The following is a 22,979-nucleotide window of genomic DNA, read 5'->3' as shown; positions in this document are numbered from 1 at the left end:
TTAATTTAAAATTTTTTTAGTTTAAAATTTTTTTAATTAAAATTTTTTTAAAATTTAAATTTTTGATGAATTTCAAGCTTTTATCATTCAAAATAAAAATTACAAAAAAAAAAGATAAAAAATTACATTTTTTTTAAATTTTTTAATGAGAGTATTGAGAATTTTTCAAATTAAAAAATATTAAATCTAAAATTTTTGAAAAATTTTAATTTTAAATTTAAAAATTTTTAACATTAAAAATATAAATTTTTTTTTTCATAAAAAATTAAAAAAATAAATTTTTTTACGTTTTTTCATATATTTTAATTTTCAAGCTTAAAAACTATCCAAAAGACATTTAAAGAAATTTTCCATAATTTTTGATGAATTTTAAAAAAATGACTTTAAAAATAAAAACTTTTAATATTTTTTTTTAAATAAAAAAATTAAATAAATTTAAAATGTTTAAAAAATTTAAAAAACTCATAAAAATTTTTGGAAAAAAAAATGTTTAAAAAATAGAAAAATTTAACAATAATAAATAAATTTCATAAAAAAATGATTTCCCTCAAATTTTAAAATTTTCAATAAAAAGCGCTCAAGTCCATCATTCAAAAATTTCATGCGTCGAGTTTTGTTAATGTTTTCACTCGAATGTCACAGCAGCATTTAAATTAGCAAATTTTTTAACGAACGAGCATTACAAACAAAGAATTTTTAATAATTTTACAAATACACTTTCACAAACGTTTACAAAATTAACAATTCTACGAAAAAAAAAATTAAGTCAAGTTATGGGCATCAGCTGCTATACTCTTCTTACCTGCAGGTATTTCTACTCCAAATATCGCTATCTTTCATGTTTACATTAGCCACTGTTAATAGCTGTAATCCTGTACAGACATGAATTGTTAAGAGCACAAAAATAGCCAAAAAACGCTTTTGTTTGTGTAGCATTCGTCATATGTCCATGGTAATTATGTTCCGAGCGCGAGCGATTCAAATTACAGTTATCTTTATCAAAAAAACTGCTTCATCATATAAACATCACAAACGACGACGACTAAATAATAAAGATTTCTACCATATGTGAGTGGCGTTGTAATGATTTGCTCAAATATTAGTTGAAGTTTGGTCGGCACCCGATAACTTTTCTTTTCGTTATACCTTTAGAAATAATTTGTAATTTTGTGTTTTATTCAGTGATTCAACAATAACTTGCATTCAAACGCAATCAATTTCGAATTTAGTTCGGAATTTGGTTACTTAGTGTTGCCTTCGTAGTATTTAGTATGTAAGTAACTTTCATCTCTCTCACACACAGTTTTAAGAAGAATTTTGTTTTTTTAACAAATCATTTCGAAAATAATTTAAAGTTGCTAACAAGCAATTTTTTTTCTGTGTGAGAGAAATTAATTCAATTTTCTCTTTTTTTTATTTTAAGAACAAATAGTCATAATGCCAAAAAGTCAATTATTTTGTTTGATTGCATCCGCAATTGCCATCGCCATTGTAATGCAAACCACAGAAGCTTTCTCATTGAGCACGGCAAAAAGTGCAGAAATCACTTCAGACACCGCAATGGACAAAACAGAATGTAAGTTTGTGCAAAACGAGAGGCAACCAAGAAGTGTTTGTTTGTTCTCTTCGTACCAAACATATTATTATTGTTTATAAAGACAAGTTTTTTTTTCTTGCTCTTATATGACGATGTCGTGAATTCACTTGTTCCAATCGTGGATGTTTAAATTAAAAAAAAACGTTATCAGATTGAACAACTGACCCAAATACTTCGTTAAATGGTTAAGTAGTATTGAACTTTTATGTAGAGTTGTTCTTCGGTTGTCTTCTTCTTCTTTGTTGTAAAGAGGACATTCGAATCTGGGGCAAGAATGAGAGCAAGATGAATGAAAAAAATGTATGAATGGAGGTTTAAAAGATGAACGAAAGATGTTTAGAATGAAATAATTTAAGGGAAAAAAGGGATTTTTGAATGAAATTTTGACGTTAGAGGGCGCTGATTTTTAAAAATTAAAAATCAAAAAAATTTAGAAAAAATGTTTTAAAAAATTGAAAAAAAATTGCGCTGAGAAAACAAAAATTTTAAGAGAATTTCAAGAAAAAAGAATTAAAAATGTTTAAAAGAGATTTTAAGAAAAAAAATCGTTTCAGGAAGAAAAATAGTAAAAATTTTGATCTTATGACAATTTCAAGAAAAATTTAGAATTAAAATGTGTTAAATTTGAGATAAAATATAGTTTGAGAGGAAGTTAAAGAAAAATGACTCAATTTTTAACAAAATTTTGACGTTAGAGGGCGCTGAGGAATACAAAAAAATAAAATTGAGTTGAAAATAATCAAAAAACTTAATTTTATGAGAATTTGAAGAAAAATTTATTATGAAAAAAATTTTAGAAAAAAAAATTTAATTGAAATTAATCAAAATTTTGACGTCAGAGGGCGCTGAAAAACATAAAAAACGTTTTTTAAGAAAATTTTGAAGACCATTAGAAGGAAAGAGATTTCTTTTTAAACAAAATTTCAGAAATCGATAAGTAGAAAAAATTTCAAACAATAATTGAAGAATTTTTTTTTCTTCAAATATTTTTTAAACTTTAACAAAATTTTTGAAAAATTTCACAATTTTTTTAAATTTTTTGTACCTTTATTAAAATAATTCAAAATAATTTTCTAACTAAAAATCTAAAATAATTCAAAATAAGAGATCAATAGTTAACATGAACCTTTTTCTTGTAATTTCAGTATTCCAAGGACGAACATTTGGCCGAATCAAACGCATGTTACCAATGCTCCTCATACCAATCGCTTACAAAATGGGCGTTTTCTCCGTCGTAATTGGCGTCATTCTCGCCCTCGTGATAAAAAGTGTGATGATCGGCAAGGCAATTCTCTTCCTGAATTTGGCTTTTGCGATTTTCAAACTTGGTTCGTTGTTCAAAAAACCCCATTCTTACGGCAGTGAAGGATGGGATCACAAGAAAAACATTCACATTCACTTGCATGGCGCTCAAGCAGGTCATCAAACTCCATGGAGCATGCCGCCCGAATACCATGCAACGTACTCGAATATAGCGACGACGTAGAAAAAAATTAGTTTTAAGAAATAAATTAAGTAGCTTCGCTATTTTGTAAATTTGTAAAGGGAATGTTGCCGTTGTTATTTGCCAGCGGATCGAGTTCCGAGAAGATATTGAACCAATCTTGATTCTTTTTTGCGGTTTCAGTCATCGGTTGTTTGGGATCTGGCGTCGTTTTGTGATTCCAGAAGGAAAAGTTGTCCAAAAGATCTGACAAATCGTTTTTCGGAGGCTCGGGATTCGAAATTAGGTTCGTTGAGGAGTCTTCGCCGAGATCGAAGAGTAAATTTTGTTCAGTTTCGTTGGTAATTTCTTGACTAGATTCGTTTTCTTTTGTTTCAACAGCTTCTTTTGGCTTGGAATCTGCTTCGTCGACGTCTTTATACTCATTTTCGAAGAATAACAAGCGATTTTGGTCTTCGACAGTGAGTTCTTTCTTCAATGAACTTAAAATATTTTCGTCATTTACGTCGCATTGCTTCAAATATTCCAAAGTTGAGGCATAAACTCCGACGACGTTCTTCATCATCGATAGAAAAGCTGTTTGGTAGGGCGTTAAAGCGTGTGACAACATGTTACAACGAGCTGCGCTCAGGAGATCAATCTAAAAAAATCGATTTTTAAACAAATTTCGATATTTTTCATCAATTTTTTTAAAATTTACCTTTTGAAAACACGTATTCTCCTCTTGTTCGAACTTCTGTTTCGACTTTTTGACCAAATTTTGTGTCTTTCGAAACTTTTGCACGTCTTTACAACTTTCGGGATCCATATTTTGACTCGCCGACTTCATCCAACTCAGAGCAGCGCGATATTCCGTTCGTTCCTTCTCCATTCGAACAACTGTATCGCTCGCATCTCGCACAGCGTGATTGTTAAAAATCGTCAATTCGTGTTCAAATCGCACCAAAGCAGGTCTCAACGTATTAACTTGTTGACTTTCGTACGAAAGCGCTTTCCCGATGGCACTTGTGTACTTTTCAATGGCATTTGGACACGTTTGCGGCACAATATCGTTGAGAAATTTCCCGAGAGCATTCTGACTTCCCGAAACGGCATCCAATTTATCCACTAATTGTTCCGTGAGCTTCTGCAACATGTAACATCCCGTCGAAATCGATGTGAAAAGACAGATTTTGGAGTCTAACGGAGCATCCGAGTCCTGAATACATTCGTCTTCTTTACCGCCGAGCTTGCGTTGCACAATTTTCTTTGTCAGCCAAAATTGTTGCTGTAAATCTGACTTGAACATGGCTTTTTTTGAGGAAAAAAGACGAAAAATACAAAATTTCGTGCAAAATCGATAAACAAAGCTCTGTACGAGGAATTCTCGTATGTCTGTAGCTTAAGAAATCGCTTTTGCTGATTCAAAATGTCCCAATGGAAATTCTTTTTGGCCATTTCCGGTCTGAAATTCAAAAATTTTCAATGAAAAAACGGATTTTCTCAATATTTTTCACCAATTAACGAATTTATTAGGTACTATCATACGCGAAAAGGATCTATTTACATTTATTTCATCACAACCTATCGCTTTTAATATGATTATTTTTTCTGGGATATTGATTTCCTGTCGAAAAATGACTCATTAGTGGGTTTTTCCAACAAATAACGGCAAATGAACTCACCTGACGCTATGCCATTATGTAAATGTTGCTGATTAGGACCTAAATTTGAATGCACTATTCTGTGTTGATCTCCATCTTGCTGTAAAATTCAAAGAAATTTCATAAAAATTAATTTTTTATAAAATTTTGAAGGAAAACTCACAATAAAAGTGCTTGTTGGTTGCAAGCGTATCTCATGAAAGTTGTTGGAATGTGGTTGGATGGAATTTTGAAATTTATATCTATGTCCTCCGGGTCCTCCGTTATCCTTGCGATACTTTTTCTCCGCATTGTTGTTGTTGTTATTGAAGTTTTTCGGAGCATATTTGAATTTCCCGTCGTTTTTGTCGTCTTTTTCGGCGCCATCGTGTTGCTCAGGCGTCGTTGTTGTCGCGCAATTGCATTCTTTCTTGCCCGACGCTTCCATCACATGATTTTGACTCAATTGCTGCCCGTAAATGTTAATTACCGCATTTGGATCCATCGGAGGAGGAACGCCGGGAAACGCGCCTTGTGCGTAGGAAAAAGTGAATCGAGGATCCATGGAAGAAGGCAAATCTACTGCTTTTGTGTCGTCGATTCGCAGAGGATTTTTGTGATTGTGCGGCGGATGAGGCTGTTGTTGCGCTGCGGGATGAATGTAGGCGCCGTGCAATGGCAAGGGCATGCCAAAATCTTGTGACGGTATCCGGAAAGGGATATGTTGACTTGCCCAATACGTTGAAGCATTTCCATCTAAAAAAGAAAAATTTAAAATTTTAATTTTTTTATCAATTTTTTTTTAAATTTTTCAAATTTAAATTTTTTTTAATTATTTGAAAAAAAAAATTATTTTTAAAAAAATTAAATTTTTAAAAAAAAAAAATTTTTAAATTATTTTTTAAAAAATTTTTAAATTAATTTTTTTAAAAAATTTTTTTTTAAAAAAATTTTTAAATTATTTTTAAATAATTATTTTATTTTAAATTTTAAATATTTTTTTAATTAATTTTTAATTTTTTTTTTAAATTAATTAATTTTAAATTATTTTTTTTATTTAAATATTTTTTTTAAATTAAATTAATTTTTAATTTTTAAAAAATTTTTAAAAATTTTTGAAAAAAAATTTTTTTTTCAGAAAAAATTATTAAACTCACTCGTCATCGTATACGTAAATGGACAATTGAGTGAAAATCTCGCTGCTGGATGCTCATATTGAATCTTGTCAGGCGACAATGGCTTCGGATGATAATTCGGTTGAAATTTCATTTGTTGCACATGAACCTGTGGCTTCTCATTTTGGTTCTCGTATTGTTGCTGAGGCTGCGACGGCGGTTTTGTTCGATTTTTGAAGTAAACTGTCGTTGGAGGAACAACTTCTTCAACTACCGGAGGCTCAAATCTCGGTTTTTCGACTTTTTCTTTGCATTCACAGCTTGGATCGTATTCTAAAAGACAAAATTCTTTAATTTCAGGCAAATTTTCAATAAAATTGGATGCTTACCTGATTGTTGTTCAACGGGCGCTTCTTGAATTTCATCAACGAGATTAATTTTCACGTCATTTAACTTCACAATTGGACCTTTATTTGGATTCGGAGGAAAATTATCCGGATCATATGTGTAAATTGTACTAAAAATCATAAAAATTAGTCAAATATTTCTTAAAAAAGGGAAAAATTCTTACTTATCAGCATTAACGATGGGTTTCAATGTCTGTGGATCGATGAGAATGCTTCCTTTTGGTACAAGAGTGATATCAGTTACAGCCCATAATGCCCCATATTTGCATGGATTGTCGTTTGGAGGACTGTTCATGACAAAAAATGAAAAAATTTGAACCTGAAAAATAATTTTTGTACTCACCGATCGTGACCTATAAGGAAAAAAATTATTTTAGAACAATTTTAAAGGCAAAAAAGGTAAAACTTACTTTCATTTGATTCATTCCGTTTATTTTTCAGCAACTCCAATACTTGACATTGATAATCCGGAAGATTTGCTGTGTTATTTGCCTTTGATTCGTCATGCAAGACAGAAGATGATCTCGACCAATCGCCTTCCATTGAAATATTCTATAAAAAAAAAATCAAAAAAATTAAATTTTTGATAGAAATTTTATAAAAAAATTAATTTTTACCCCCGAATCCTTGAAAATCCGATGTTTAATCTTCTCGTAATTGTGTTGACGTTCTTCGAAACTCTTCGTTTTCCTACTGAGAGTCCCTCTATTATGCGCTGACAGGAATTCCGTTTGTTTGCATTCGTCAAAGCTGTGAGCACTTCTCTTCAGAATCGATTTTTTATATTCATCGCTGTGCCCGTCGTTGATCAAAGTCTTAAAACGAATCTAAAAATAAAAAAAATTTAAATTATTTTAAAAAAAAAAATTAAAAAAATTAAATATTTTAAATTTTTTAAATTTATTTTTAAAAATTTTTAAATAATTTTTAAAAAATTTTTAAATATTTTTTTTAAAAAAATTTTAAAATATTTTTAAAAAAATTAATTATTTTAAAAAATTTGTAAATTTTTTTAAAACAAATTTTAAAATTAAAAAAAAAATATTTTTAAAAAATTTTTAAAATGAAATCGAAAATCATTTTAAATGAAATTTTTAATTTTAAACAATTTTTTATAGCTTCTCACATCTGGCACTCTCGTCAATTTGGTAATTCCAGCGATGACACATTGTTGCGTGGCATCGACATTATGCTCCATCCCAAAATACGCAGCAACACGATGAATTAACATCCGATTGTACGAACACATTGGCGGAAAAATTACTTGAGTTCGGCTGGAAAATCCAAAAATCGATCAAATATCGATAAAAAAGGTGAATTTTGAGTTTTTTACCTTTTATCTGTTGCCAAAGAATATAATTCCTTTTCGATTTTCAGTAACATATTGCGATCTTTGGCATTTTTGTTGAGTGTCTCGTGGAAAAATTGCAAGAGACTTACTCCATTGTGGTCTGTCGTCATGTGTTGTTCATAGGAACTTTCTAAAAAAATTCAAAAAAATCAAAATTTAGAAAATTTTTTGATAAAAAAGGATTTTTTTCGAACCTCTTGAGATAAATCCGGAAGATGCGCCTTCAAAACTCGACGACGAGCCCATTTGCTTCATTTTGGGCTTTTCAATTTTCTCCGTTTCCTTATTCGACGCATTAATTTGAACATTTTTCTGAATCGCTCCTGCATTTTTCTTCACATCCAATTTTTGTTCCGTATCGTCGTCCTTCTTCATGATGCTCGTTGTTGTTGTTGTTGTTGGCGATACCAAATGTAGGTCATGGTTACTTTTCTGCAGTTGCTCTTCGTCTTCGTCTTGTTCCTCCTTCAATTCTTGCTTGAAAGGCGATGGCGGCGGAGATGCTGATTCCTGAATCGCGTGACTTCGTACAAGTAACTTTGATTTGCTCGCCATTATCTGAAAATTCTTTGAAAAAAATAGCAACAGTTGAGTCATTTCCGCCTCATTAAAAGATTCGGAAACGACGTCATTGCGTTTTTCGACGCGAAAAAATCCCCAAAATTGTCGAAAAATGGTCTCGCAATGACGCGATTCGCGATAAAAAGGAAATTTTTGACGAACCTTCTTTATAAAAGTTGTGCACTTTTCACTTTTTTCGTCTAGTTTTTGGTTGTTATCATTGTCTCTTGTGCTCCAATTCCTCAGCTGGGCACACTTTTTTCATGTTTTTCACAAACTCTCAATTTTGCTTCATTTTTTTATGATTTACAGAAATGAATACAACATAATTTCGTTCCGTTTTTGATACAAATACAAAAAAAAACTTTGTTAGAAAAATAACCAGAGATCTAAAAATAAACCATCTCTTTAACAAAAGCGCAAAAAACATTACTGTTGTCATTCATTCAGAATAAGTCAAAAATTTTCTCTCACGAAAATCGGGCATGCGCATGAACGACGGATTTTCATGAAGGGGAGATGATGCGTTTTCTGTCTCGAAATTGAATTTTTGTCCAACTTTTGATGGGGAAATCCGCTCCTGTGGAAGAAACTACGCAGTTTATGAACATTTTGGACGTTCCGATACTAATTTATTGCTTCCGAAGGAATGTCAAGAAATTATGTAAATGAAAATTTTATGATTTTTCGTTTTAGGACACAACTGAAATGGAAGAAAAGTTGAAAAATTGTTATTTTTGATGAAATTTCAACAATTTTAAGACAGGATATTACTAAAAATAAGGATTTTGTTTATCGAAAGGAACATTTTTTGCAAAAATAGGAGATAAAAGATGAAAATTGGATGAAATTGAGATAAAATTCATCATTTAAGTACTATTAAAGTCAAATTTTGACAATTTTTTTAATTTAAAACAAAAAAAAAATGAAAAAAAAAATTATGAAAAAAAAAATTTTTTTTAAGAAAAATTATTTTGATGAAAAAAAAAAGTAAGGAGTGAAAAAATTAAAAAAAATATTTTTATGAAAAAAAATTTTTTTTTTTAAGAAAAATTATTTTGATGAATTTAAACATTAAAAGTAAGGAGTGAAAAAATTAAAAAAAAATATTTTGAAAAAAAAAAAAAAAATTTTTTTTTTTAAACATTAAAAAAAAAAAATTATTTTGTTGAATTTAAACATTAAAAGTAAGGAGTGAAAAAATTAAAAAAAATATTTTTATGAAAAAAAATTTTTTTTTTAGAAATTTTTTTTTTTTGATGAATTTATCCATTAAAAGTAAGGAGTGAAAAAATAAAAAAAAATATTTCAAATGAAAAAAAAATTTTTTTTCAGAAAAATTATTTTGATGAATTTAAACCTTAAAAGTAAGGAGTAAAAAAATTTAAAAAAAATATTTTTATGAAAAAAAAATTTTTTTTTAAGAAAAATTATTTTGATGAATTTAAACATTAAAAGTAAAGTGAAAAAAAATAAAATTAAAATTTCTTTTTGATGATTTTAAGCAATAAAGTAAGGATTGAAAAAAAAATTTTAAATGAAAAAAAAATTTTTTTTTGAAAAAATATTTTTGATGACTTTAAACATTCTTGAGTTCAAAAAAGTGAAAATATTTAAACATGTCAATTAAAAAAATATTTTCTTACAATTTTAGGTTGACTTGAGATAAACAAAAGCCAAAAATGTCACTCAAAAGTGAATTTTAGACAATTTATCAATTTTTGATTGACAAAGAAGAAAATTTTCGACCCAAAATTAGATTTGAAAAAAACCGAAAAAATTAACGTTCGAGCAAAAATTGAAGAAAAAAAGTGAAATTTTTGTCTTTTTTTAATGAATCATCTTTAATGAGCAACTTTATTAAGATCTCTTTTTGGTATTTTATTACTTTTTGCGTACGTACACGAATATTGAAAGTTATTTATTTAAATGTTTCTCAAATAGTTAGTTAATGTGAATATCTTGTGTGTGCTTGTATGTGTGTCTAAGACCTAATTTACAAAGATTTCTCGATCTTGATCAATTCGGTGATGCCATCGTACATCTCCTTGACGGCTTGGTATTCGGTGAGTCCCATGCGACGCTTGTTGGAGATGTCGTAGATGCCGCCCTCGGCTTCAGTGTGTTCGCCACGAGTTCCGCGAACTTGCAAGTTGTACTTGGCAGCAACTTCCTCGAGCTTGGCCTTGTTGGCAGCCAATTTGGGCACCTTGATGTGCACAGAGGCACGGATTGTGGTTCCCAAGTTGGTTGGGCAGAATGTGAGGAAACCAAGACGATCGTGATGCGAGAATGGAATACGTTTTTCGATGTCGTTGACAGCAGTTACCAAACGACGGTAAACTTGACCCAAGTCGCCGCCCATTTGCATGGAGATGATACGCAAGTGATCTTCCTCGTTGCACCAAACCAAGAAAGTTTTGGCGTCGTTATGGTAGATACCACGTCCCGTGGGCCAATAACGGCAGGCGTTGGCAGCTTGCAAGAAACGATCGCCCTCCTTGAACAAGAAATGATCGTCGATGAGTTGTTGTTGGGTAGCCTTGTCCATGCCAGTCAATGGGTAATATTTGCCCTTCAATTCGCCTTCCAAGCCCTTCAAGGTAGAGGAAACCTTTTCTTCCATCTCTTTGTAGTTGGCTTCCGTCAAGCAGGGATTGAAGGCATATCCTTCCAAGGAACGTCCGCAACGAACACGGGTAGAGACGACAAATTGGTTGTCGGGATCGACATTTCCGAAGGTAGAGACATCGCCGAAATCGCGAGCTGGATGCTTATCGGTCTTCTTGAATCCCTTGTGGTAATCCTCGATGATGGGATCGAACAATGGGGCGAACAAGGAATAGGCTTCAGCATCGGGAGCATAGATACCGACACCGCTATCGTGATTCTCGAAGCCAGATTGAACACAATCCAAAAGAGTTGAACCGAAAGAAGTCTTCTTGTTCTTCAATTCATCGAAAACCTAAAAAAAAATCCGAAAATTATTAAAAATTCTCCATAGAAATTGACAAAAAACTCACTTCCTTGGTCAAATATTTCTTCAACAAGGATTTTGAATCGGAAGCTTGCAACTTGGCGAAGCCTTCTTCCAATTTTTGAAGTACTGCTGCATCAACCATTTTGAAATTGCTTATTGTTCTTGTCTGAAATTAGAAAAAAAAAATCGTAAAAAATTAAGATTCATCAAATTTTGCCTTTGTGTAAATAAACAAACGCGCGGCTTTATTCATTAAAATCGTTAGAAAGACCGAGACTTTTGCCAATAATAAATTTTACTTGCTCGCTAATTTACTAAATTAAATCATTTGACGACGACGACAACGACACATGAGAACGGAAACCAACAACGCCGCTTACATAATATATGAAAAATATACGCTTAATGATGTGAGTTGTTGCTGTCTCTCGTTATTGTTTCTGTTTATTTATTCAGTTGGATCGTCGCCAACACTTGCTTCTTGTTTTTATTTTCAAAAATTTGAGAAAATTATGAACATTTTCATTGTTCACATCAAAAAAGTGAACATTTTAAAAATAGAAAGTTCACTTTTCCGCCTGTTTAGATGTTCTTCGCAGCTTGACAATCGCGTCAAAGAAAAATCTAATAAATTTTTTCTATTTTTTTTCAAAATTTCTCGCGTTAAGCGATTTATCAAAAAAATAAAAAAGTTGTTTTCGAGTTTTTTCTTTCGGCCTGTGGGTATTCGCATTGACCTTGGCTCGTGTCTTTGGCTCACCTTGAACCAAAGCAAGCAACTATCATTATCAATTTTTGCAACTCTACGTCAATTCTAGGCTTTTTTTGTATGTTTGTTGCTATTCTTTGTTATTTTATCTAATTGTTATATAATGATGTGTCAGTCGTGCATTATTTTATGACTCTACTAATGCGCGATTATCTCATAGGTAGATTTATTTTTTGTTGCAAAATAAATATTTTTAACCTTTTTTCTTCGTGGTTTTTTTAATCAAATTAGCAACGTTGTGTCATTCATTTGATCAAAACTCACATGACTCGAAAAATGAAAAAGGCTGATCGAATCATCTAGATTAATTGTTTAATGGGTTTATGTTTCATGACACCTACTCGATAATTTTTTGTCAAAAATTTAGAAAATTTGAGATATTTTTTTATTGACTTGAGCGTATTTTAATTAAAAAGAGATTAAAGGTTTAATTTAAAAAAAATTTAATTTTAAAAAAAAAATTATTGGTTGAAAACTTCAAATTTTTCAAGATTTTTCATTATTTAAAATTTTCTTTTAAATTTATTTTTTTTATTCTGAAAATAATTCTTATTAAATTTGATTTTTTTTATTTCAAAAATTTTTTTTTCAATTTTTTTAATTTTTCATATATTTCAAAATTTATTTTGCTTTTAAAATTATTTTTTTATTCTGAAAATGAATTTTTTTTTTTCAATTTCAAATATATTTTATTTTTTCAAAAAATTCAAATTTTTTCAATTTTTCATATTTTTTTCAAATTTTATTTTTTTTTAAATTATTTTTTTTATTAAAATTTAATAATTTCATTGTATTAAAATTTTGCATAAAATTTATTTTTCATTTTTTTTAATTCTAAATATAATTTTTATTAATTTCTTTTCATTCCAAAAATATTTAATTTTTTCAAAAATATGAACTATTTTCAATATTTCATATTTTTCTTAATTAAGATTTTTTTTAAAATTATTATTTTTTATTCTGAAAATAATTTTTAGGTATTAAATTTATTTTTTTTTAATTTTAAAAATATTTTATTAGCAAAAATTCTATTAAATCTTTTAAATCTCAATCTTATTTTAATCTTTTAAAAATTTTTTTAAAAAAATTATTATTTGTTTTAAAATTTTATTTTTAAAATGTTCACGAAAATTCGATTTCTTTTGAAAAATTTTAACTTTTTCTTTAATTTTTTTATGAATAATTAAAAATAATCATTAAAAATTAAATATTTTCACACAGACAGACATCAATACGGGCAAAATCTCGTTTTTTCTTAAAATTCCTTTAAAATGCGAAAAATAAAATATTGAAAAACTAAAAATATCTACAAAAACCGGCAGCAACAACGCTAAACCGCTAAGTTTTATTTTAGAGCAGTGCATTAGAGCAGAAAATTGAACAGGCACGGTTGCTAGCAAGCACAGTAAAAGTGACGATGGCAACGATTTCAGGTCAAATTCTTGCTAGTTTCATTGTAACACAAACAGAATCTTGTGTATAAACAACCGAATGAATGACTAATGTGCCGGTTTACTGCTGACTTGAAAAAATCTCGATTTCTCGTGATTAATTATTAAAAAAAAGCGAATCAAAGTACAAATTAATTTTTTTTTTGTAACAAACCATTAATCGAAACATGTTCCGATGGGACTAAATATTTCATTAGCTTTTCCGGGAATTGACGAGCCTTCTTTAATTTCCTTTGCGAGGCGAAAAAATTTAATAATTGAACATTTTTGTGTGATTACGTAATAGTGCAGCAGCGTCTCCTACTCAGAAAAAAAAGTAGGAACGCCCAAGAAAATTTTTTTTTCTAATTTATTTCGATGTTTCGCGTTCTAACAAAAATTCTTTCAACTAAAAGTGTGAAATTTTTGTCAAGTCCCTAATTTTCAAGTCTCTCTAACAGAGAAATTATTTTATTTTAATTTAATTTTTATTTTTTTTCACTATTTTTTGTAGTTACCTGTTTTTACCGGGATCCGAAACTCGACTGAAGTGTCTACAAGCCAAGCAGAATTGTTGTGTGTTCGAGGAACGATAAACATAACGCAAAAATTGTGCAGATTGTACGTGATGTAGCGCACGTTCGGCATGCGACAAGTGATGCGAATGAACGACAATCGGCTATTTTTTTCGTGTTTCGGCGATAATTGAGTGTCGAAACGGCGATTAAAATGTTCGCGGAGGTCGATTTCGTTATCTAATCAAATAGTTGGAGTGCGGAGTTGGCTTTTTTTCGATGGCAAATCATGTGAAAAGGGAAGTAATCAAGCAAGTAAGAGTCGAATTGCGACAATTTGTGAACTTTGTGAAGAGAGAACAGTCGAAAAGTACGTACGTGTACAACGGATTTGCGATTGCTCATGCGTACAACGACGAAGGGAGCGTTCAGCAGATGCAGGCGATGTTGAATAGGGGAAAAGATGATGGCGAGTGATGAAATTTGTGACGTATGGGATTTTTTTTATAAGGGATTTTTATGAAATTTTAACAAAAATTGAACTTTTGATGTATGAAATTCGATTTTTAAGGAGAAATTTTTGCAAAAATGATACTTTTCGAATAGATTTTTTATAAAAATTGAAGAAAAATGACTGTATGAAGCCAAAAATTAAAATTTTGAGGAAATATTTTAATTAAAATTATATTTTAAGGATAAATTTTGGGCTAAAATCGAATAAAATTAACTTTTAAGAGACAAAAATTTAGTTTTTGAAGAAATTTTTTGCCAAAAATTTTCTCATTTTAAAATTTGTTGATGTATTTCATTCAAAAATCGAACTAAATTGACTCAAAATTGTCAAATATTGAATTTTTTAAAGAAATTTTTACCAAAAATTATCTCTTTAGAACATTTTTTTGAAAATTTTAGGCAAATTTCAATCAAAAATCGAATATATCAGGTTAAAAAATATGAGGATCGTCGTTTTTAACTCTAACTACAACTTCAGACTAAATATTTCTTTATTTCTCATTATAATTTATAATATTTCTACATTTTTATTTTGTAATTTAATTCTTGATTATACTTTTCCTGCATTCTACTAACGTCTCGCGACGCCTTTTCACGTAATTCATAAAGTAAAATGATATCAAAAGATGGAAATTTCACGCAAAATTACCGACTAACAGAATTTTCCTTACAAATTAACACGCAACATCTACAATTTCTAAACAGAATGTGCTCGTCGTAACTTAAAAAGACTAAAATATGTCCGAAAATCACATTTAAATTAAACTAATGATATTCCGTGTGATAAACTAATAAGTCGTCATTGCACCTGTTTTTTGATTAAAATTTAAAATTAAATAAAATTACTGACTAGATCGTGCATCTTTCTCTCTTTATCTATCTAATTTGGGTGAAGTTCAAGTTAAAATTTTGTGAGGAGTTGAAACCAAATCTAAAAATCTCTCGGAAAAAACGAGAGAAATCTTAAAATTATTTTTTGTTTGTTTGTTAACGGAAGCAAAAGTTGAATTTTTCCTTTCTTTTCGTTCGTAAATGCAGAGAAAGAGTTACAAGATGATGAAGAGAAGAATAATTATCAGTAAAAGCACTGACAGCACAATAATTGCAGTCCATTGGTTACGATCTAAAAAGACGAAAATTGGGTTAATGGAGGAAATTGCCAAAGGAAATGAGGCTACGAACCATTATTCAAGTGCAATACTTTGGCAACACGTTTCATGGTTGAATCAAGTCGAGACTCTGTGAGTTCAATTTCGTTTCCGAATTCGTCGAGCATGCTAAAAGGAGATAAATTAGAATTAATTTTGTATTTTTTGTTAAAAAAAAATTTAAATTTTGTCAAAAAATTTACTTTGGAGACCTTTTTTAATCAAAAAATTTTTTTTGAAGAAAATTTTTCTTTAAAAATTTTCCAAATTTCATTTTTTCGTTAAAATAAATTAAATAAAATTATTTAAAATTGAAAGAAAATTGAAATTTTAAAAAAAAATTAAAATTGAAAAAAATAAAAAAAAAATTAAAATTGAAAAAAAAAAAAAAAAAAAAAAAATTTTAAAATTGAAAAATTTTCGACAAAAATATAAAAATGTTCAAGTAAATATATCCAAAAATCTATTTTAATTAAAAAAAAAAATTTTTTTTTAATTTTTAAAAAAATAATTTTTAAAAAATTAAAAAAAAATTTTTTTTAAATTTAAAATTTCGTTAAAAAAATTACATATTATCAAAATTAATTGTCGAAAAATGATTTTTTGGTACAAAAAGTAAATTTTCAATAAAAAAATTAACTTTTTAAAAAATCTTAAATTCAAAATCTGAACTTCAAAAGGAAATTTTTGATGAAAAATGATCTCCAATGTAAATTTTTGAATGAAAATTTTGCTTTAAGAGCATCAAAGAACATAACTTACACCGCTTGCTCATCCAATTCGGATCCAATGTGTCGTGAAACAGTCTTTAGCTGTCCCACAGTGTCACTTATGACATCTAATTGTTCATCTTGTTGTGCAAACATGCGACTTTGCACGGAAAATTGCTCCGCAAGAAATCTATTCGACGGACTTTCCGTGCTATAATGATTATTTCCATGATGACTTGGGCTCGGACTGTCATCTGCCAAGTTTTCCAACTTTGAATATTTGGCGCCGCTGTGTCTTGCTGCCATCGCTGCACTAATAACGCCTCCGATTACGTGATTTGTGTTCGAATTGTTTTGCTGATGGCCCGAATTGACGATGACTTTTGGCGAATTGTTGTCGAGAAGAGGTTGTCTCGCTGTGATATCAAGGTCCTTGGATCGATTGATGCTCATACGCTCCTTCATAGACTTGACTTCATCGCGTGTCGCATCGATGAATTGACGACGGGCGAACAACTCGCGATTATCGAGCTTGAATTTTTGCGGATTTCGTTCGACAATGACAATTGTTTCCTCGAGATCTTCCAAATCCCATTCGATGGAACGTAAGGCGTTACGGAGTTCCGTGGCAATCCAGTCGCTTTCGGTTTCCGATTGCTTCTTGCCGTCACTCGAAGATTTTTGGTGCTGTTGCGAGGTTGCTGCCAAATTCTCCCAACGTAAGTACAGTCCACGAGTCTTGTTTAGTGCCTTGTGAACTTCACTGAAACGATAAAAAAACGAAAAAAAAAATTTTTTAACGAAATTTTCAGGGAAATTCCTTTTCACATTCATCCTTACTCTCTAACAATAAAGAACGGATCGTCACAATTCATGTCCGGGACTTACAAGGACACACGCAAATATTTGCAGATTCGATAATGACGACGCTCGATAAAAAAAGTATCAATATTTTTCTTTGGTTTGCGCTTTTAGGCACCTTTCATCGCGTCATTTCTCCGTCGAATGCAAAGTTTTCACGGAAACTAACGCAGATAGCGATCGATTTTCAAGGATATTTACTTTAATTTTTATTTAATCGCGAATACAAAATAAAACATCAATATTTGTCTATTCATTACACGCGCACAAACACACACACACACGGAATTTGCTTGGAAAAGTGACAACTCACCGTGCATCCTTATTGAATGATGGAAATTCGTATGTCTATGGGGGAAAACGCACGAAAACTTTGGAAATTTGAGTTTTCCAGCGATTCAAATGTCAACAACTGTTCGACGACCAGATATTCTGAAACTCATCACGGGATATGAAATATTTTTGTTTGCCATATGGTTACCTTAAAAATGTCAAAATGAACAAAAATTCATAAAAAAAAAATTTTTTTTCACTTTAAATTTTTTAGCAGTTTTGAGTTATAAAATGATTAAAAATGATAAATTAGAGTCCTCTGACAAATTTTTATCCATTTGGAGCAAGATTTGACAAAAATTGCTTTGACACAGTTTTTGACATAGTTTTTGATTTGGTTTTTCTCTTGATTTGGTTTTCAAAACAAAACTATGTCAAAGAAAAAATTTTTTTCAGTTTCAATTTTTTGGCAGTTTTGAGTTATAAAATGATTAAAAATGATAAATTAGAGCCCTCTGACAAATTTTCATCCATTTGGAGCAAGATTTGACAAAAATTGCTTTGACACAGTTTTTGACACAGTTTTTTTGTTCTTGATTTAGTTTTCAAAACAAAACTATGTCAAAGAAAAAAATTTTTTTTAGTTTCAATTTTTTGGCAGTTTTGAGTTATAAAATGATTAAAAATGATAAATTAGAGCCCCCTGATAAATTTTTATCCATTTGGAGCAAGATTTGACAAAAATTGCTTTGACACAGTTTTTGACATAGTTTTTTTGTTCTTGATTTAGTTTTCAAAACAAAACTATGTCAAAGAAAAAAATTTTTTTTAGTTTCAATTTTTTGGCAGTTTTGAGTTATAAAATGATTAAAAATGATAAATTAGAGCCCCCTGATAAATTTTTATCCATTTGGAGCAAGATTTGACAAAAATTGCTTTGACACAGTTTTTTGACATAGTTTTTGATTTGGTTTTTCTCTTGATTTGGTTTTCAAAACAAAACTATGTCAAAGAAAATTTTTTTTTTTCAGTTTCAATTTTTTGGCAGTTTTGAGTTATAAAATGATTAAAAATGATAAATTAGAGCCCTCTGACAAATTTTTATCCATTTGGAGCAAGATTTGACAAAAATTGCTTTGACACAGTTTTTGACATTTTTTTTAGTTTCAATTTTTTGGCAGTTTTGAGTTTTGATTAAAAATGATAAATTTTCTCTTGATTTGGTTTTCAAAACAAAACTATGTCAAAGGAAAAAATTCTTTTTTTTTCAGTTTCAATTTTTTGGCAGTTTTGAGTTATAAAATGATTAAAAATGATAAATTAGAGCCCTCTGACAAATTTTTATCCATTTGGAGCAAGATTTGACAAAAATTGCTTTGACACAGTTTTTGACACTAGTTTTTTTGTTTCAATTTTTTGGCTAAAAATGATTTAGAGCCCTCTGTTTTCCATTTGGAGCAAAACAAAACTAGTTTTTTTTGTCAAAGTTTTCAAAACAAAAATTTTTTTTCAGTTTCAATTTTTGGCAGTTTTGAGTTATAAAATGATTAAAAATGATAAATTAGAGCCCTCTGACAAATTTTTATCCATTTGGAGCAAGATTTGACAAAAATTGCTTTTTTGGCAGTTTTGCAGTTATAAAATGATTAAAAATGATAAATTAGAGCCCCTCTAATAAATTTTTATCCATTTGGAGCAAGATTTGACAAAAATTGCTTTGACACAGTTTTTGACACAGTTTTTTTGTTCTTGATTTAGTTTTCAAAACAAAACTATGTCAAAGAAAAAAAATTTTTTCAGTTTCAATTTTTTGGCAGTTTTGAGTTTTAAAATGATTAAAAATGATAAATTAGAGCCCTCTGACAAATTTTTATCCATTTGGAGCAAGATTTGACAAAAATTGCTTTGACACAGTTTTTGAAACAGTTTTTTTGCTCTTGATTTAGTTTTCAAAACAAAACTATGTCAAAGGAAAAAATTTTGTTTTCAGTTTCAATTTTTTGGCAGTTTTGAGTTATAAAATGATTAAAAATGATAAATTAGAGCCCTCTGACAAATTTTTATCCATTTGGAGCAAGATTTGACAAAAATTGCTTTGACACAGTTTTTGACACAGTTTTTTTGTTCTTGATTTAGTTTTCAAAACAAAACTATGTCAAAGGAAAAAATTTTTTTCAGTTTCAATTTTTTGGCAGTTTTGAGTTATAAAATGATTAAAAATGATAAATTAGAGCCCTCACAAATTTTTATCCATTTGGAGCGCAATTTGACAAAAATTGCTTTGACACAGTTTTTGTCAGTTTTTTTGTTCTTGAAGTTTGCAAAAATTTTTTTTCAGTTTCAATTTTTTGGCAGTTTTGAGTTATAAAATGATTAAAAATGATAAATTAGAGCCCTCTGACAAATTTTTATCCATTTGGAGCAAGATTTGACAAAAATTGCTTTGACACAGTTTTTGACACAGTTTTTTTGTTCTTGATTTAGTTTTCAAAACAAAACTATGTCAAAGGAAAAAAATTTTTTCAGTTTCAATTTTTTGGCAGTTTTGAGTTTTAAAATGATTAAAAATGATAAATTAGAGCCCTCTGACAAATTTTCATCCATTTGGAGCAAGATTTGACAAAAATTGCTTTGACACAGTTTTTGACACAGTTTTTTTGTTCTTGATTTAGTTTTTAAAACAAAACTATGTCAAAGGAAAAAAATTTTTTCAGTTTCAATTTTTTGACAGTTTTGAGTTGCAAAATGATTAAAAATGATAAATTAGAGCCCTCTGACAAATTTTTATCCATTTGGAGCAAGATTTGACATAAATTGCTTTGACACAGTTTTTGACACAGTTTTTTTGTTCTTGATTTAGTTTTCAAAACAAAACTATGTCAAAGGAAAAAAAATTTTTCAGTTTCAATTTTTTGGCAGTTTTGAGTTTTAAAATGATTAAAAATGATAAATTAGAGCCCTCTGATAAATTTTTATCCATTTGGAGCAAGATTTGACAAAAATTGCTTTGACACAGTTTTTGACACAGTTTTTTTGTTCTTGATTTAGTTTTCAAAACAAAACTATGTCAAAGGAAAAAAATTTTTCAGTTTCAATTTTTTGGCAGTTTTAAGTTACAAAATGATTAAAAATGATAAATAAGAGCCCTCTGACAAATTTTCATCCATTTGGAGCAAGATTTGACAAAAATTGCTTTGACACAGTTTTTGACACAGTTTTTTTTTGTTTTTTCTTGATTTAGTTTTCAAAACTATGTCAAAGAAAAAATTTTTTTTCAGTTTCAATTTTTTGGCAGTTTTGAGTTATAAAATGATTAAAAATGATAAATTAGAGCCTTCTGACAAATTTTCATCCATTTGGAGCAAGATTTGACAAAAATTGCTTTGACATAGTTTTTGATTTAGTTTTGCTCTTAAAATTTAAATTTTAAAAAAACTTAAAATTTTGCACTTTCACCCAAATTGACGGCAAAAAGTTTCCTTTTCGAACACTTTCCCCTTCACTAAAGATGAAAAACTGCCGAAATCGAGTTCGACAACATTCAAAAAGTTCGCTTCTAAGCAACGACTTGCTGTTTTGGGGCAATGTTCGAAGTTCAATCTACGTCTGTATGTGAGCCTCGCACAACAAAAAATCTGTTCGGCAAACAAAAAAAAGTTCTTTGTCGTAAAAAAATCAACATTTTTCTACGAAACACGAACGAAACGCATGAAAATTGTTGATTATAGAAACCGTTAGCTACCACCCGTTCGTCGTGTTTTCATGTACAAACACGATGATGAAAAAAAAAGTTGCGAGTTTGTAACATTTTTCACAAAAGTTCCTTTGATTTGTTCAGTGTTAGTACTGCACTTGCCTTGATCTGTAACAAAGGTCCGGGTTTCTCCGCGATTTATTTTTAAATATTTTCCGTGGATTTTCCCACACATTCTCGACACAAACAAATGTCGTGCACTTACTTTCGTCGCGTCTGAAAAAAAAGTTCCTACCCAACAAGACGAGAAATGTCTTCCACGCACGTGAGTTTGTGGCAAACGCCGCGAAATCTCCTGAAGAAGCAGAAATCCTTCATGCTCGAATCGACGCCCGAATTGATAATCGGCAAATCGCAACCGACCGCCAATCGTCGCGTGCTCCAAAAACAACTTTCTGTGGACCAAATGTCGCGTGCTTGGACAACTACCAATCTTCAGCAACTGACGCCGCAACGCACAACGACGCAAAATCATCAGGAAACAGGACTCAAAATTGTCGCGAATAACTTGAACAACAACAACAATTACAATCAGAGGAACAAACGTCATGCCATGCTAAATCAAGTCGCCCCGCCAGCAATGAAAAACGAGTAAAGAAACTTTTTTTATAACTTTTTTTTTACGAGTTTAGTTCTTTTGAAAGTGAAAACTCATAAAAATTTTTCTTTTTTTTATTTCATGTTTGTTTTGAATTTGACAAAAATGACGACAGAAAATTGTTGGTGAAGAAAGACTCACGAATAAACATAAATATTTTTCTTGGTCAAGCTTCGAATATGCACGAAAATGATAATTTTAGCGAATCAGAGGATTTAATGGTAAGTTTTTTTTTGGTAAATTTTCTTTTAATGTGTTTATAATTGCACTTTTTTGTTACTTTTTTTTACATAACTCAAACGAAAAGAAAACTTTGAATTTTTTTTATGAGAATTAAGAAAAAAGTCCTTTTTGATTAATATTTTCAGTAAAATAGTAAATTTGACGAACATTTTTTAATACTTAATTTAAGGAATTGTAAGATTTTTATTAAAATTTTTAATTTTTGTTAAAAAAGCACTTTTTTTTATTGAAAGAAAAAAATTTTTTAAATAAAATTTTAATCTTTAAAAAAAATTATTTTAAATGAAAATTTTTTATTTTAATGAAAAAAAAAATTAAATGAAAAATTTTAATAAAAAAAATAATTTATTTGAATTGATGAATTTTAATTTTTAATTAAAAAATTAATTTAACATGAAAAACTAAAATTTAAATTAAAAAAAAATTATAAGAAATTATTTTGAATTATTTTTTAATGAAAAATTTTAATCTTTAATGAAACAAAATTTTTATTGAGAAATTTAATTTGTTAAAAAAAAAATTTTTTTTTCGAATATTTCAATTTAAAAAAATATTCATGAAAAACTTTTAATATTTAATGAAAAATTTTAATTGAAAAATTAATTCTTAATAAAAATTTTTTAAAGTACTTAAAATAAAATTTTAATAAAAAAAAATATTAAACTTTAAAATAATTTAAATTTTTAATGAAAAAAAAAAAATTATGAAAAATTTCAGTTTTTATGAATTTTTTAAATATTTGACAACTAAAGATTTAAAATTTTAAAAATTAAAAAAAAAATAAATATTTTAATTAATGAAATATCTATTTTATCACAAAAAACAATTAAAATTTCTTAATTATAGTAAATTAAAAAAAAAAAAATAATAATAATAATTTATTCGTCAATAAAATTCGTGAAGGAAATTGAAAAATTTTCAATAAAATTTTCTCTTTACGTCAAAAAAAATTTTTTTTTTTTGATTTTTAAGTTTTTATTATTTTTAACTGAAATTAATTGTCAAAAAGATGAAAAATATCAAAAAATCATTCATTACTTCATTTCCTGTTCTATTTTAATAAAAAGTCTCAGACAGACTTGATTGAC

The 22,979-nt window shown here is 28.9% G+C and overlaps 5 protein-coding genes across 6 annotated transcripts; 1 reads left to right on the top strand and 4 right to left on the bottom strand.

Annotated features, from left to right (window-relative positions):
• Positions 1 to 1,050: 1,050 nt before the first annotated feature.
• On the top strand, positions 1,051 to 3,083 carry LOC134830436 (uncharacterized). 2 transcript variants are annotated; one of them, XM_063843924.1, is made up of 3 exons: positions 1,051 to 1,273; positions 1,433 to 1,576; positions 2,743 to 3,083. In XM_063843924.1, exons 2-3 carry the CDS (start codon positions 1,438 to 1,440, stop codon positions 3,081 to 3,083), a joined length of 480 nt encoding a protein of 159 aa, XP_063699994.1. In that variant the 5' UTR covers positions 1,051 to 1,273; positions 1,433 to 1,437. The 2 variants fall into 2 exon arrangements, with proteins under 2 accessions (XP_063699994.1, XP_063699993.1); XM_063843923.1 differs by having other exon boundaries at positions 1,424 to 1,576.
• A 25-nt stretch (positions 3,084 to 3,108) lies between these two features.
• LOC134830435 (islet cell autoantigen 1) lies at positions 3,109 to 4,362 on the bottom strand. The gene is made up of 2 exons (XM_063843922.1): positions 3,742 to 4,362; positions 3,109 to 3,681 (listed from the first exon to the last, which is right to left on the bottom strand). Exons 1-2 carry the CDS (start codon positions 4,327 to 4,329, stop codon positions 3,109 to 3,111), a joined length of 1,161 nt encoding a protein of 386 aa, XP_063699992.1. The 5' UTR covers positions 4,330 to 4,362.
• A 192-nt stretch (positions 4,363 to 4,554) lies between these two features.
• Positions 4,555 to 8,470, bottom strand: LOC134829162 (R3H domain-containing protein 2). Its single transcript, XM_063842157.1, has 13 exons — positions 8,260 to 8,470; positions 7,731 to 8,103; positions 7,519 to 7,666; positions 7,312 to 7,459; positions 6,803 to 7,012; positions 6,596 to 6,737; positions 6,529 to 6,538; positions 6,350 to 6,472; positions 6,168 to 6,295; positions 5,821 to 6,111; positions 4,848 to 5,419; positions 4,706 to 4,784; positions 4,555 to 4,647 (listed from the first exon to the last, which is right to left on the bottom strand). The coding sequence occupies exons 2-13, from the start codon at positions 8,089 to 8,091 to the stop codon at positions 4,598 to 4,600; spliced, it is 2,262 nt and encodes a 753-aa protein (XP_063698227.1). The 5' UTR covers positions 8,092 to 8,103; positions 8,260 to 8,470; the 3' UTR covers positions 4,555 to 4,597.
• Positions 8,471 to 9,914: 1,444 nt separating this feature from the next.
• LOC134832551 (arginine kinase 1) lies at positions 9,915 to 13,859 on the bottom strand. Its single transcript, XM_063846615.1, has 3 exons — positions 13,795 to 13,859; positions 11,121 to 11,243; positions 9,915 to 11,062 (listed from the first exon to the last, which is right to left on the bottom strand). Exons 2-3 carry the CDS (start codon positions 11,217 to 11,219, stop codon positions 10,094 to 10,096), a joined length of 1,068 nt encoding a protein of 355 aa, XP_063702685.1. The 5' UTR covers positions 11,220 to 11,243; positions 13,795 to 13,859; the 3' UTR covers positions 9,915 to 10,093.
• A 911-nt stretch (positions 13,860 to 14,770) lies between these two features.
• LOC134830374 (syntaxin-6) lies at positions 14,771 to 17,283 on the bottom strand. Its single transcript, XM_063843829.1, has 4 exons — positions 17,003 to 17,283; positions 16,215 to 16,925; positions 15,487 to 15,581; positions 14,771 to 15,427 (listed from the first exon to the last, which is right to left on the bottom strand). The coding sequence occupies exons 1-4, from the start codon at positions 17,035 to 17,037 to the stop codon at positions 15,351 to 15,353; spliced, it is 918 nt and encodes a 305-aa protein (XP_063699899.1). The 5' UTR covers positions 17,038 to 17,283; the 3' UTR covers positions 14,771 to 15,350.
• Positions 17,284 to 22,979: the final 5,696 nt, after the last annotated feature.

The sequence above is a fragment of the Culicoides brevitarsis genome, chromosome 2 (genome assembly GCF_036172545.1).
Source record: "Culicoides brevitarsis isolate CSIRO-B50_1 chromosome 2, AGI_CSIRO_Cbre_v1, whole genome shotgun sequence".
NCBI lineage: Eukaryota > Metazoa > Arthropoda > Insecta > Diptera > Ceratopogonidae > Culicoides > Culicoides brevitarsis.
This window is presented reverse-complemented; position numbering and strand designations above follow the sequence as displayed.

Excerpts from the sequence above, each read along its gene's own strand:
- LOC134830436 (XM_063843924.1), top strand. The coding sequence starts at position 1,438 with ATGCCAAAAAGTCAATTATTTTGTTTGATTGCATCCGCAATTGCCATC. Across the intron at positions 1,577-2,742 it reads CGCAATGGACAAAACAGAAT|TATTCCAAGGACGAACATTT; the intron begins GTAAGTTTGTGC and ends TTGTAATTTCAG.
- LOC134830435 (XM_063843922.1), bottom strand. The coding sequence starts at position 4,329 with ATGTTCAAGTCAGATTTACAGCAACAATTTTGGCTGACAAAGAAAATT. Across the intron at positions 3,682-3,741 it reads AGAATACGTGTTTTCAAAAG|ATTGATCTCCTGAGCGCAGC; the intron begins GTAAATTTTAAA and ends CGATTTTTTTAG.
- LOC134829162 (XM_063842157.1), bottom strand. The coding sequence starts at position 8,091 with ATGGCGAGCAAATCAAAGTTACTTGTACGAAGTCACGCGATTCAGGAA. Across the intron at positions 6,738-6,802 it reads GGATTTTCAAGGATTCGGGG|AATATTTCAATGGAAGGCGA; the intron begins GTAAAAATTAAT and ends TTTTTTTTATAG. Across the intron at positions 4,648-4,705 it reads ACATAATGGCATAGCGTCAG|GAAATCAATATCCCAGAAAA; the intron begins GTGAGTTCATTT and ends ATTTTTCGACAG.
- LOC134832551 (XM_063846615.1), bottom strand. The coding sequence starts at position 11,219 with ATGGTTGATGCAGCAGTACTTCAAAAATTGGAAGAAGGCTTCGCCAAG. Across the intron at positions 11,063-11,120 it reads AGAAATATTTGACCAAGGAA|GTTTTCGATGAATTGAAGAA; the intron begins GTGAGTTTTTTG and ends ATTTTTTTTTAG.
- LOC134830374 (XM_063843829.1), bottom strand. The coding sequence starts at position 17,037 with ATGAATTGTGACGATCCGTTCTTTATTGTTAGAGA. Across the intron at positions 16,926-17,002 it reads CCGTTCTTTATTGTTAGAGA|TGAAGTTCACAAGGCACTAA; the intron begins GTAAGGATGAAT and ends TTATCGTTTCAG. Across the intron at positions 15,428-15,486 it reads AGTATTGCACTTGAATAATG|ATCGTAACCAATGGACTGCA; the intron begins GTTCGTAGCCTC and ends TCGTCTTTTTAG.